Below are 13,388 nucleotides of genomic sequence, written 5' to 3' on the forward strand. Positions count from 1 at the left end.
AGGCCTCCTGATAGCGGGAACAAACATGACCACTATAGAGTTCGTCGAAACCGAGATGAGTGACAAACTAACACCACAACCTCTTAGTCACTCACCTCGCGCATCCGACAATCTACTTGGATTTGTTTCATGTTCAATCAGCACTGTGAGCACCTGTCAGTCGTTGTCAAGTCTCTTACAGATGTCCCTGACGTGGACGAAGAGCCTTTGCCTCTCCTTGAAAACCAAAGAGACCAGTTTTTTTCGTCAAGGGCATTACTATGCGGGTGGTCGCTCCTAGAGGTATGTTTGTTCTTGGCTAAAACGGAGTTTGTTACTGACTGCGCGATAGACGCATCTAATCACCGCCGGCTGGATGAGCTTGCTGAGCTGAATGAACCAGGAGCTGCAGGCAGCTCCGAACATTCTCTGAATACGAGTGGTGACCTATGGAGTTCGGTGTAAGCAACATGAAGTAATGGCACTTGGTCACAGCAATTTGCTGCTCGGTTAACCTATTTATAGACACTACTAATATTACAAGCCCCGCCGCAGCACATTCAATGCATTGATAAAGGCTCGGATGCCATAACACCCAGTGGTTATCGATTTATCACCATGCGCTCTCATTCCTTCCTGGCAGCTCTGAGCCTAGGATCGGCAGCTCTAGCACTACAGGGCCAATTCCCTCTCAACACTCAGGCTGCTGATAAAACTTCAAGACCCTTCGATATCACCAACTTGCATAATGATAAAACACATTCATATAGTTTCGGTTCGAAGACTGAGCAATGGAGATTTGACGAAGGTCCTGCCGAGAACGCGACAGGGAACTTGATCTTCGACACTGTTCATTCACTCCTGCAACACTGGCCAAACACTCGGTATCGTCATGGTACGTCTTCGCCGTTTTCTGATACTGGAAAAATGTCTATTTTTTTTTTCGTAGGACATAACATAGTACCAGGAGTGATACCGACCGGTACTTTGCTCTATCACGGCACTAGCCGCAATGCGATACCCAGTGAGCCAGAATGGACCGCTGTGGACCCAGAGCATTCCATTGTTTTCGCTCGTGGAAAGGATGGCTGGCACCTCACGCTGGCAGCAACGCGACCTCTGAAAGTCTTGTACTTTGATGGAAATAGTGCTGCTAAGCTATCCGAGGGTACAATGGATACACAGGATATATTAGCCTGGGGAGAAGTACAACCTGAACGATGCTGGGATGAAAGACCACGGATTAAAGATCTTTGTAGATGGGGAAAGGAGCTCGGAATCGACGGTTTCGCGAGGTTAGCGACTCGTCTCACTATGGTATATGACTGATTCTCATACTTCTAGGATGGAAATGGACTTGTGCGCATGCTTCGATGCTGTGTCGCGCTTTCGACTGATGAATTTTCAGTGAAGTTATGTTGTGTGATTTTACGGCTGGTGTCGAGATAGTATCTTTCGTGCATGTCCGAAATTCACTGCAGGACGAAAGCCCTATCCCTCCTACTCCTCCGTCGGATGCTGTTTCCTGTCAGTATTTTGTTCCCGTGTTCCGATACGACTGATGTTTTATGTTTCTGGGTGCAGGGGTTCGTAGATTTGAAGTCATACACTCCGGCTCATGGCACAATCGCTACCCAGGAGATTCACGCATTGTGCTTGACCTGACTGGTCTTATCTCACTGTATGATATTGCACTAGTACCATCCCTCATCCCGGTCCGCGCAGGGCTTGAACGGTGGGATCACCGGGTGCTCGGAATCTCACCAGAGGACATATTGCAGGTGAAGAGAAAGCTCACCGAAATCATCAGTCGAGCAGAACCAGGAAGTGGTATAGACTGGAAGACCCTCACTCACGTCATCGTTGATCGATATGCAGATCGGCTGGAGTTGATGCAATATCTACTCAATTTCACCTCGTCAGATTCGCAAGAAGTCCTCCAGCGAACGAAGCTCACGCAAGTACAGCTCCGTGTTATGCTCACGCCGTACCTATTGGATTCCACCATCGTCCCTAGCGCAGGCGCTTCAGGTGTAGATGCCTTGCAGTGGGCATCCCCAATTTTCAGGCTATGCGCCACAACACACACTTCCGTGATAATCAACCAAATACCTTTCATGACACCTTCGGAACGCTTGCTGTTAAAAGCCGTCGAAGAGACAACAAGAGAAGTCTGTCGGGTCACTACGAAAATGTGGGCCGTGGGTGTCATGAGCGGGCTCGACACACTTTTCCCCGTTGAACTGAATGGAGAGCCTGATGTCGCTCAAATAATGAATGACTGGAGACAAGACATCGAGAAGCTGGTGTCTTGGTTAGACTGGAGTATATGGATTAAATGCCGACCTGCTTGCGGCCCAGAGGTGGATTCAAACGACTTTTCCCCTAGGCCAGCAGACTGAGCATGATGTACTTGCAGGAAATATGTTATCTTCCTACTTGGCCCGGCAGTGCCCCCGGGCCAAGGCATCCACGTAAACCTCCGCGGGACCCGCAGAACACTACGGATGCACCAGCAGAAGTAGATTATCTTTCTGATGAAGTCGTGCAGACGCCGATGGAGGAATGGAGGAAGCCTCAGCCGAAGTGCATTAGGCGCCTCTCGCCGTACGGATTTTAATCCATGGGCCTTCGCATCATTCTTGCAGTTGTGAGTCACTGATCTGATAGATGTACTTTTTTCTATTTACCCCGGGCCTCTTGAGAATTACGGATGGGCATTGTTGGTGAAGTGAAAATACTAGTATATGTTAGATATGCATGTGGTAGCCTAGACACCTCCGAGTCATCAAGGTATACGATACACCACGTCTGCAGCGTATAGTGCACTGGCAGGTCCTCTTATCTGAGGTATAAACCTTCTAGCGAAACTGAATGGTCTAATTTTGTCTCCCATCAACGTTCGACTCGGACCAGAGTCACTCAGTGCGGTTTTATCATGATCAACACTCGCTCCAAACGGCGGCTGTTCCGTATTGACTCGGATATTGCCGTCGCACTTGCTGCTGCTTTTAAATTTCTTACCTGGCCCATATTTCTGTCCGTATCCGCTACCGACTCGAAAAAAACTTGAACATCTCGAAACTCACTGGCCAGCAATGCTTGAACGAGCTGTTGTTCATCTCCAATGCTTTTAAGATGCTACGGGAATGAACAAGAATGTTACAGTATTTCAAGCCCTTCTCCATCTGCTGATCAAGTACGGCGCAAGACATGTTTTGCCAGATTTGAAATTTGAACAGCTGTTCGTAATACTTCTACACCAGTTGGAGCTTACTATCACCTGATTCGGAATGCACAATCGATGGATAATGCACAATGCACTCCAGAGCTCACCACTCTACATATATTTCATTCGGAACAGCTGGTGGACAATTATTAGCATACATTCAATAATACTACCAATTCAAAATTTTAAAATCGGTGCTGTGAAGCCTTCCCGAGATGAAACATTGTGCGAGTGTGCCCAAAATGAGTGATTTTTGGACACTAAATCCAAGATCCACCCAGATCCCATTAACCTATCAACACAGAAAGTTCAAAATATGTGAAATGTACCATCCTGAATCTACTCCAGGTGTTTCTATGTCAATAGGACACCACCACAGCATGCTATTCGCGATTCATGAGCAAAGCGTGACGGTCAGGCTAGATTGGGAAATCACACTCTCGGCTTGGTTGAGTCTCCGCTTTCTTTGCATTCGGCAGAATCGGCACATACCAGCATCTGTTCCTTTGAAGACACCAGAGGACATTGTTACATTACAAGGACAGTCGACCAATGTCAAGGACAGCTCGAGTTTTCGCAACCGCCCTTCACCACATTCACAACCTCCTCTCACACGCGAGGATCGTGAAAAACGTATCAAGGATGCAATCGATACATGGCGTGGGGGTGAAACTAAAAGCCTCCTACAAGCAGCCAAGATGCATGGTGTCGAGCACATATATTCCACAGTGCGTAGGAGATGTGAAGGGTTGACTCTGCCACGAGACGAGGCGCATGCAAAACAACGCCAAGTCAAAATCAGAACTGGAGGATATTGCTACTGCTCTTTCGCTGTCAACCGAGGGCACGAAGTCTGAAATTTTAGAACGCATCAAAGGACACTTGGAGAATACTCCCGACCTACGCCAGGACCACCGCTTTTCTGGTCTTTACACATCTCGTGGAAATCGGGCACCCCATGAGTCAAACGGTCATGCTGGATCTTCAAGAATTGACCATACTGCTCCCATTCAAGCTACACCATCTCAGCAGCTCGTTCCAAGCATCAGTCATGGTTGTATTTCACTTACTTCCATGTTTATTTTGTTGCTGATAATGTCTGAATAGCTATGCATAGTAACGGCGCTCCCTTCTCGAGTCAAGCGGCACAGCAAATGAACGGTCCTTTACCCTTCCCCTCATTTAATCCACCACCTGCATACCCACTCCATTATCCAGGTCGCGAGACACGATTCATGCAGCCAGTGCCAGCCCCAGAAGGGGCTCGTCCTCTTCGAACTTCACAAGACCTCCCACCACAGCTACATGCTGGGCCGTCCACTGGCAGATACATGCCTTACCCCCTGCATGGCCTTCCTGCACCATTAAATAGAGTTTCAGCAAATAATGATCACTCAGCACATCCTAGTGTTTATTACTAGATATTATTCCCTCAATGAAATTTGATTTGGAGCTCGTTATTGAAGCTTGAAGTTATGAACGGTGCGGAACACTGGACTTTCATTCGCTTTGCACGCTGTCGGACTGTGAATATCATTGTGTATTGGCCGAGGTGCCGCGCGTGACATAGTGTGACGAAATTGTGCATTTCTATTGTGTTTTCGACACCTCAACTTCCAGTGCTGCCGCTGCAACAAGCTCGCAACAAAATTAAAAAATTCTTGTTGGGCCTAATGCACAGAGACCTAAAGTATACACTACAGTAGATCCGATACGAATATGTGTTGTTGTTGTGTTGCTATTCAGCAATAAGTGTAAATTGTGCATTTCCCGTCGAATGATAGTACTCCATGGTAGGACAATACATTCTCGTCTTAACGCTCTCTCGGGATATGATATGTGGCATGCAACTAACGACTTTATTGCATCGGTTGTTGACAAGGACCTGTGCAATGACATGAGGAAGAAAGCGGCCCACACGCCATATGCATGGCATCAGGCATAGATAGCAGGAGACAGCAGGCCAGAACATCTATTTCGAAAAGAGAACTAACGACTACATGTTTTCATCGTCCATGATCTATCTATCATACTGCCACTGGGTCCAAGGTTCTTGACATAAATATCGCATTCTGTGCTGCATGATGGGTGGGAGAAAATCCAACGCCCTCACGCAATTCAGACCCTTGACTATCACGTCCATAGCAAATTGTGTCTTGCCACATGGAGTGTTATGCATCGTGCAACTTACCCGTAAATCGTCAGCCTGAGTGCATCTTAGGGGCGATAACATCTGGCGCAACTCTGGCCTCAAGGCAACAAACTGAAAAATACAGATTGAGTGTACATTTTCAGATCAGTTAACTTCAGCGAGGCAACAAAGTGGAAAATAAATAAAAATTGAAGTCAAAATTGGGTGTGGCGTGGCTATGACTGGATGCTATATGTAAAGTCGTCAGAATGCTTTAATCAACAAGGTGGGAGGACGCACTGAACTGATCATATGTCAATATGCACGAACACTATGCGCTGGTCCAAGGGCATTATGATGTCCTCGTCACGAGCCAACGACTGGACCGCTCGGTGCAGCGCCCAGGCAGCTCGTTTGGAATTCATTGGGCCATCCCCACATAAGTTTTTGTAGAATGCCTTGACTAAGTGCTGCACCGTACTATCGGTGACCTTCCACATTGTCCCCACGACGCTGTTAACCCCGGCAAATTGCAGGCCAGCCGCTAGGTGTATCACTTCGTCGGGCGTATGAAAGTCACCGACTGCGGTCTCACAGGCTGAAAGAAATGCAAATTCATGCCGAGACAGATCCGTTTGCGTGATATCGAGGAGCGAAAGCGGCTGATCGCGCATAAGAAAGGCTGACTTGAAGGGTTCGTCAACTTTCTGTGTCCCGTGACACGCAAGATGGAGCCAAGTATTGTCCCGCAATGCACACAGTGCTCTTGATTTCGTGGCATCAACACTGGTGACCTTGGAAAAAGAAACAGTAGGGGGAGGAGGCAAAAGTCCCCGCACCAACTCCAGCTCAGGCTCCACAGCATCCAATTTGCGTGAGGCACCAGCTGGACAATCCTGACCGATGGCAACGAAGGGCACCGACAAGGACCTTTCACGACTTCTGCGAGCCTTGATCAGCGCGGTGAGCGATGGCGTGTATGAAGAGATATACTGCTGCGAAAGGGACTTTCCCTTTGGCCTGTACTCGCCAGCAGCATGTAATGGCAAAAAATTGAAGAGAGACGTTGGGCACCACCATAGTCGGGAACCTGGTCGTGCGATTCCATCCAGACTTTCGACCACCGGACCGACCACACCGTCCCACAACTCTCTCAAAGCTTTGATCAGCGCTGTTTGGTTTCCTTTAGGACCGGGCTCTTTTTTAACTGCCTCTCGGAGTGCTAGTACCAATTTGACGAGTTTCTGCCAATCGGTAGGGAGTTGAATGCTAGTCGGAGGTTGCTTGTGCAGGATAATGATGGCGTGGCACGACGCCTCGCTTGCAATGAGCACGATAACAGGCCCATCACGAGCTGCATCTTGAAGATCGGAGAACAAGGGGGGAAGGAGGAAGCGAGAGAAGCTTTCAATCTTCCGGATCTCTTCTACAGCTCTATTCCACTCCTCTACTAGACGTCTGTACCGGGTTTCCTCTGCCTCTATATCGATTCTTGAGTTACCTTCTGAATAGTTTGCAGGAGGTTTATCAAGGAGGGAGCTGAGGTCTCTGAATCTCTTCATCAGGACTACTGCATGATCGCCGTGAGTCTGAAGGCTGTCAAGAGGGGTGCGGAGTCGTGTCATCTGGGTCCAGATGATAGTCCTGCCTTCTTCCAACAACTCAACAGCACGACACACATCATCACTACAAAGAGCACAGCATGCAGCATCAACGGCAAGTGTACTTGGGAAGTCCTTCATGATATTGTGACGAGACGATACTGAAGATGTTGTAGACATATAAGCGTCCAGAAGTTGGATGGAAGTTGGATATGCCTCCAGTTCAGTGGGATGTGAATATTGAGAAGCTTGACCGACCCAAATCAGACTTGTTTGCAGGCGGGATCGCAAGCCTCCAGAGACAGTACTTGCTGCTGCCTTGAGATGATGCATGGCAGTATTCAGACTATCGGTATCTTCAGCTGCGCCGGTATCGCCAAGGCTTGAACGATAGAACGACAAACAAACGCTAGCCAGCACCCTATGGACTGGTAATTGACGAGGATCATGTTGCATCATCAGAGCCAATGCACAACGGAGGTTCTCTCGTGACTCCTCAAGGTCTTCTCTATTGTGTTGGTGGTGAAAGCGGGCGGAGAGTTGATTGGCGAGGTTATGTAATGACTTGGACCGACCTGTGTGACCGACCGGGCGCAAGGCCAGCGCTTCCCTGTGAAGTGCGATAGCCTGATCCAAGTCTTCGTCGTTGCCTCGGTGCTGAAAGCGGTAGGAGAGTTGATTTGCGAGATTATTTAATGAAATGGACCGATTTGCGTGACCGACCGGGTGCAAGGCCAGCGCTTCCCTGTGAAGTGCGATAGCCTGATCCAAGTCTTCGTCGTTGCCTCGATGCTCAAAGCGGGAGAAGAGGTGGGTCACGAGGTTATTTAATGACGTGGACCAATCTGTGTGACCGACTGGGTGCAAGGCCAGCGCTTCCATCTGAAGCGTGATAGCCTGATCCAAGTCTTTGCCATTGCCTCGACGCTCGAAGCGAATTTGCAGCATCGTAGCCGCATTACATAGCAATTGCCCTCGGTAAGCATGTCCGGTATTGTAGTATCCCAGTGCATCATAATAAAGGGATATCACTTCATCTAAGGCACAGGTTTCATCTCTCTCCAAACACCGCTGTGCTCGATGAAAAAGCTGATTTGGCGATAACGGAAGTATGGGTGTGGCAGGCCGCTCCTGCTGAAGATCGGTTGTGCGAATGGCTTGAGGGAAATTGTCAATAAGAGCTGGATAGAGATAGATGATACATACAAGTAATGACGACTTGTTGCACTCCACTGAGGTGTATCTCTCCCGAGTCCTGTGTGTGGTGTTCTGAGTGGCTTGGCTCCTCATCCATGACTGAGAGGGCATCATCGAGTGGATTCGACACAGAATCTGTCATGGAAAATCATGGGCACCACGTGCTGAGTGAAGGTAGATGGCACATACTGTTGATGGCGACTTGTAACATTTCACTGGTCACCAAGTTTGTCTCTCCTGAATCCTTGGGTTGTTCTGGTTGGCCCGGCCCCTCGCCTAAGGCTTGGAGGCTATCATTGGGCGGGTCTGACACGGAGTTTGTCGTGAAACAAAACAAGAGATTAACGACGAAATAAAGTGCCGCCAGGAGTGCTTTGGGAAATCATCGGTACGTGGTAAATGAAGATAGGCGTGACACATACTATTGACGACAACTTGTAGCGTTTCACTGATCACGAGGTTTCTATGTCCTGTATCCTGGGGGTGTTCTGGGTGACTGAGGCCCTCTTCCAAGGCTGAAGGGCAGTTGTTGAAATGGCCAGGGATGGATCTTGACATGTGACTAAGGGATGGATTTCAACTAACACTTGAGAATAAGATGTGTGTTGGAGGTCACGAAAATACTGCAGAACCTGTGAGGTCCCGATGAAAACCAACTTTATGTACGTTTATCGTATCTCATCGAAGTCGGGTCCCTGTGGATTATTGCCCGAATTGTGCACCTGGCAGATGTAGCTAGCACAGGATAGCATGACAAGCACTGGCACTTACCTAATGTCAGCGCTGGGGAAGTTCTTGTCGAGGGGACAGCTTGGTACCGCATTGCGGATGTTCGGCACCCTCGGGTTGTAGGCAATGTGGTCCAACATAGTCCAGCCATATAATTTTATAACCGACACTGACACCTAATCAGAGATTGTGAAGGAAGTCAAAACAGTCAAAGTTACATGTCATGGCCAGGGCAAGTCAACATTGTCGTGCCAAGATGACACGTATTGCAATACCCACACGCCATCACAGAGTTGTCAAGAGTGACCGCTGTCACCCATACAGTTTTACGGCGTGTTTGTCTAGAGCGGACCAGCTATTCAAATCTTGGCGTCAGGTAAATGACCTGAAAACGAGAAAACCCATAGGTGCCAAGCATTCGCCACACCGTACCAAGTTGTATCAATATAATTAGCTCATGCAAACACAGCCTGCTATTGCATCCTCGACAAGAACTCCTTCAATGTCGACATGGTTGTAATGCTCGCCTGTGCTGTTCAGATATGCTAAGTACACAATCCAGGCACTAGCGACAGCGCATCAGCATCCTGCGCAACCTTGTTTAGATACAGTAAAGGCGCCAAGGCGCAACATTTTTTGTCTTCCGTGAGCTAGCAAGGTCGCAAAGGCCAAATCAGGCTGTCATTAGATCCTGTCTTCGGACAATTCCGACATCGAAAACGGCCTCGAAACTCGGCTTTGAACTTCCCTGACAGTCAGACCAGGACTACCGGCGAAAAAAGAGCCTGATCGGAAACGTTGGGGAAACAGTTTCTCACAGTGATTGCAGGTGCCTGAGCGCCGACGTTTGACAAAACCCTCCTCCCACTCGTGGGAGTCGGGCACGTAGGACATGTCATGTAAATTTAACTTTGACATCAAGACATCGCATGAGAGGTCAGCTATATTATGAATACGCCCGGGGTAATTTGTTCTCGTGCCCATTCTACTATCCAAAACGGCTACTTAGGCCATCGTAAATCAGAAATATAATCGCGCTGCTGGGTATTGATCGAGCAACAGTGATACCGCAGCCAGCGTAAAGCCCCTTCACACCCTGTGCCCTGTACATCGCTTTCGCGGTGCCAAGGAACGTTGGCTTGGGGGCATTACTGCCTCGAGGACGCAAGTCTTCCTCAGTTTGCATTGTACTCTTGATGCTATCGGCAGGGAACATGGAAAAGTTGAATACTCCGCCTGCGCATGCACCAGACAACGCAGACTCCCATGGGAGGATGTCTTTACGTGTAAGCTCGGAGCCGCGCCGCTTTATTAGTTTTGTCCCGACGAACTCTTTTGTAGCGAACCATGAAGCTCCACCACCGCATTCACGGATGAGCGTGCCAGTTTGGCCAAGCCAAAGGCCGCGGAGGCCTTCTGTGCGGATGACGGACATGAGAACGGCTATAGGACCGGGAAGAGGGCGAGAAACAGGTGCCAGGGTTGAGTCTAGGCTTGCTGCTGCGGTAGACTCAGGTATCGAGACTGAAAGCGGCTTGGGGGCAATCATCTGTACTTGCATTTTACATTTTACAAGCTCCACTGGTGTCCTAGTCAAAAATAAGAATCAATTACAACTCGTATACCAGGCGTGAGTGACTTGCAGTAAGAAACTAGTGATGGAGCCCGCGCCTGCACCGGCCAATGCAAGCTGAGGTAACGAAAGTTCGTGTGACAAAGGCTGAGAATTTATCCGTCGTATCACGTCTTGAAGTTCGCTGTATGACAGGAACAAAGAAGCATTCTCTAGCATGGCGGCCACTATTGGCGCCGGAAGGCCCTACGACCAGTATGAGCTCACGCAGGGTTCTGGTGGGTAGAGGTCACGTACGCGGTAAAGACCTCTAACGCCTTCATTTTCCCATGTTTTGACAAGACAGTCTATTGGTCCATTGAATCTAGCAGTGGTATCGAGAACTTGAGATTGCAATCGCACTTTCGTCAAGTCGAATGGGTGTTCAAAGACTTTGGAGACCATGCCTGCGATCTGTTCACAACTGATTGTCATTCTTGTGGCTCAGGAAAATAAATCAGCCTCAAAAACGCACACTCCCGAACATGATATCCTTTGCTGCTCGCATCGCCGACGAGGGCATTGAGGGTATGCTATCCCAAGATGATGGGCCGGATGCTGCCTCCATCGATAAGGAATGGAGTAATAAAAGCAAAGAAAGACGGTGTTCGAGTGTACTATGCGGTCAGCACATGGAGGAGAAGCTGTATGAGCGTTAACATGTGAAGAACATATGTAGAGGTCCGGTTATGTAAACCATCACCCGGGTTTAACCGTAACTAAATTCGATAGGCTTGGCATTTTTGAGTCTTAGGCTAAAAGTTTGATATTTGGGGGTACAGCCACAGCTTTTATACTGGGGGTAGCTGTTGGCATCGACCTGATTGTAGTTATAGGAATAAATGAGTTCAATAACGATTTGGACAGGAGTGAGAAAGAGCGTGATGAACGGCTACTATAGTGACACCGTCACATATAAACTTCCTCACTACATACACCAGAGGCTATGGTCATAAGCGAAATATATTTAATCTGCACATCTATAATGCGCTGGCCTTCCTGTCTCTGCTGCCCCCAATCATGAGGGCAGCTTCTTTCAAATCGATAGAAGAAAACTCTCAACCATCCAGCCTTTTTACATACCCGGGTCACCAGGACTTTGACCTCGACAATATCTGACACTGGAACTCATTTCTACGACCGCAATCTGACGAGTCGCAGATATGCCCTTGTCGGAGTGGCATGTTCAAGTATCTTCAGCTGCTTATGCATCATTGCAGGTGTTCTCACTTTAGCCAAACACGGAATCTTGGGAGTAACTAGGCTGCCCTACCTCGTGGTCGATATGGATGACGGCTCGAATACTAGGCGATTGTCGTTGCAGGGGCAGATATTGACCCTGATACTTGACTTAATCGTTACATTATGTACCGAGTCCGTAGGCTTTGTACACGGCATCTCATTGCGTTCTGCGCTAGCCTCAGAGTCTCGACTTCATTTCAACACCAATTTGCGCCTTTTGACCGCAGCTCGTGGATGGCATAACCCTAATGGCGCCCTTCTCAACGGTATCTCGGCTATCCTCCTCATTGTATCTTACAGCTTGCCCTCGCTCATCGTATGTCCGGACGTCCGGGAGATATTACAAGTCAGTTCTGAGATGATTCTATCTCTCAGAGTCCCACTGGCAAGAGGGTCTTGCCATCGCAGGGTTACCTCTACTCATGTTGGGCGTCGTACTCCTCCTCCAGGTGATGGTTGCATTGTCAGGGATGCGGGCGCCAACATATTGACATGGCTCCTCACCATTCGACTTGACCGCTGCATTGGTCCACCACACACAATTGACCCCTGCTACTTTCCGATGCATGCGTCCTGTGTCTGACATAAACATTTGAAGGTCCAGCGAAACCACCAGAGACACAACCTTCTCCGTGGCATGCCCACCCTAGCATCCGGAAAGTCATCATTTTTCTTTGGGTCATTGTTGCAGCATGCGTTGGATGGGCCGCACTCGTCATGTGTATCTGGGACCTCTTCGGCGGGTTTGATTCTCCCCAGCTGATCCTGCAAACGTGGTCGTTCTTCCACAACGAGAAGTCCAATTACACATATATGCTCTGCCATACGTCGGACCTGAGTGGTGGATTCTGCTTTTTGTCAACATCGTAATGGTCCAGGGACCGTTGACGCTTGGGCTACATTGTTCGGAGCTCATCACAAATGTCATTCGAGACGAAAGACAGTGGAGATGCGCTACTGGAAGGAAAGGACTTCGAGTGGCGACGAACCCGCTGAAGTCGGTTTTGACTGATCCGATCTGTCTCATACTTTTCATCTCGAAGCCCTTCTTGCGTGAGTCATTCACACCTAGTAATTTATTGTCGGTCTCATTGAACACTATCCTTGGCGGTTCACAGACTGGATGTTTGGGCTTTCATTCAGCACAGCTGACGACGCTGTTAACGAGCGCCTAGGAGGTGTGGCAGTAGTCATGTTCACTGCCCAGGTTCGCACTTACTCCCATGTAAATTGTCGCAACATTCTCACACATTCATGCAGATCTGGAATCTATGTATTGGGCTCTTCGTATTTGCCTGCTTCTTCACTTTCATCGCACTGCGCCGACCGTGTGGTCCTCAGCCGGCTGCATACGGCCACCTCCAGACGCTCGCTAACCTCGTGGATGAATGGTCGCCTGTCATGTGGTGGGGACACAAGGAGGATGGAATTCTGTACTGTCATGCTGGTAGAGTGCCTGTATACTCACGATGATGCTTCATTACACTTTTCAAAAGGAACAAGCGATCATCCGCTGCCGGATGTGAAGATGGACTGTGTCTATGCTGGTTCCGGTGCTGGGCCTTCGGTACCCGTCTCATGAGGCACTGGCTTTGCTTTTAAAAGAGAATTTATTTATTTATCTTTTTAAGCAGAGAAGCTGTCCACGTCAGGCTGGCGATCATTCGC

At 48.7% G+C, this 13,388-nt stretch overlaps 5 protein-coding genes across 5 annotated transcripts; 3 read left to right on the plus strand and 2 right to left on the minus strand.

The window, feature by feature from the left end:
• Positions 1-597: 597 nt before the first annotated feature.
• Positions 598-2,599, plus strand: EDB93DRAFT_1110642 (uncharacterized protein; the record flags this gene model as incomplete). Its single annotated transcript, XM_041448042.1, has 6 exons — positions 598-874; positions 929-1,274; positions 1,324-1,338; positions 1,388-1,506; positions 1,564-2,342; positions 2,399-2,599. The coding sequence occupies 6 exons, from the start codon at positions 598-600 to the stop codon at positions 2,597-2,599; spliced, it is 1,737 nt and encodes a 578-aa protein (XP_041300549.1).
• A 1,383-nt stretch (positions 2,600-3,982) lies between these two features.
• On the plus strand, positions 3,983-4,315 carry EDB93DRAFT_1098643 (uncharacterized protein; the record flags this gene model as incomplete). Its single annotated transcript, XM_041446895.1, has 1 exon — positions 3,983-4,315. One exon carries the CDS (start codon positions 3,983-3,985, stop codon positions 4,313-4,315), a length of 333 nt encoding a protein of 110 aa, XP_041300550.1.
• Positions 4,316-5,157: 842 nt separating this feature from the next.
• Positions 5,158-8,230, minus strand: EDB93DRAFT_1236612 (CHAT domain-containing protein; the record flags this gene model as incomplete). Its single annotated transcript, XM_041451354.1, has 2 exons — positions 5,158-5,588; positions 5,640-8,230. One exon carries the CDS (start codon positions 8,228-8,230, stop codon positions 5,648-5,650), a length of 2,583 nt encoding a protein of 860 aa, XP_041300551.1. The 3' UTR covers positions 5,158-5,588; positions 5,640-5,647.
• A 1,409-nt stretch (positions 8,231-9,639) lies between these two features.
• Positions 9,640-11,150, minus strand: EDB93DRAFT_1194173 (mitochondrial carrier). Its single transcript, XM_041450873.1, has 4 exons — positions 10,954-11,150; positions 10,737-10,892; positions 10,510-10,685; positions 9,640-10,455 (listed from the first exon to the last, which is right to left on the minus strand). The coding sequence occupies exons 1-4, from the start codon at positions 11,044-11,046 to the stop codon at positions 9,855-9,857; spliced, it is 1,026 nt and encodes a 341-aa protein (XP_041300552.1). The 5' UTR covers positions 11,047-11,150; the 3' UTR covers positions 9,640-9,854.
• Positions 11,151-11,763: 613 nt separating this feature from the next.
• On the plus strand, positions 11,764-13,302 carry EDB93DRAFT_1333448 (uncharacterized protein; the record flags this gene model as incomplete). Its single annotated transcript, XM_041455266.1, has 6 exons — positions 11,764-12,247; positions 12,319-12,441; positions 12,480-12,773; positions 12,839-12,927; positions 12,981-13,167; positions 13,217-13,302. The coding sequence occupies 6 exons, from the start codon at positions 11,764-11,766 to the stop codon at positions 13,300-13,302; spliced, it is 1,263 nt and encodes a 420-aa protein (XP_041300553.1).
• Between the last annotated feature and the right edge of the window lie 86 nt (positions 13,303-13,388).

Source organism: Suillus bovinus (assembly GCF_016758785.1).
Source record: "Suillus bovinus strain UH-Sbo-P2 chromosome Unknown EDB93scaffold_390, whole genome shotgun sequence".
NCBI lineage: Eukaryota > Fungi > Basidiomycota > Agaricomycetes > Boletales > Suillaceae > Suillus > Suillus bovinus.

What these genes read in the sequence shown, in the direction of transcription:
- EDB93DRAFT_1194173 (XM_041450873.1), bottom strand. Translation starts at nt 11,046, where the DNA reads ATGGAGGCAGCATCCGGCCCATCATCTTGGGATAGCATACCCTCAATG. An exon ending in AGGATATCATGTTCGGGAGT is followed by an intron (nt 10,893 to 10,953) that starts GTGCGTTTTTGA and finishes AGTTGTGAACAG; the next exon opens with ATCGCAGGCATGGTCTCCAA. An exon ending in TCCATCACTAGTTTCTTACT is followed by an intron (nt 10,456 to 10,509) that starts GCAAGTCACTCA and finishes ATTTTTGACTAG; the next exon opens with GACACCAGTGGAGCTTGTAA.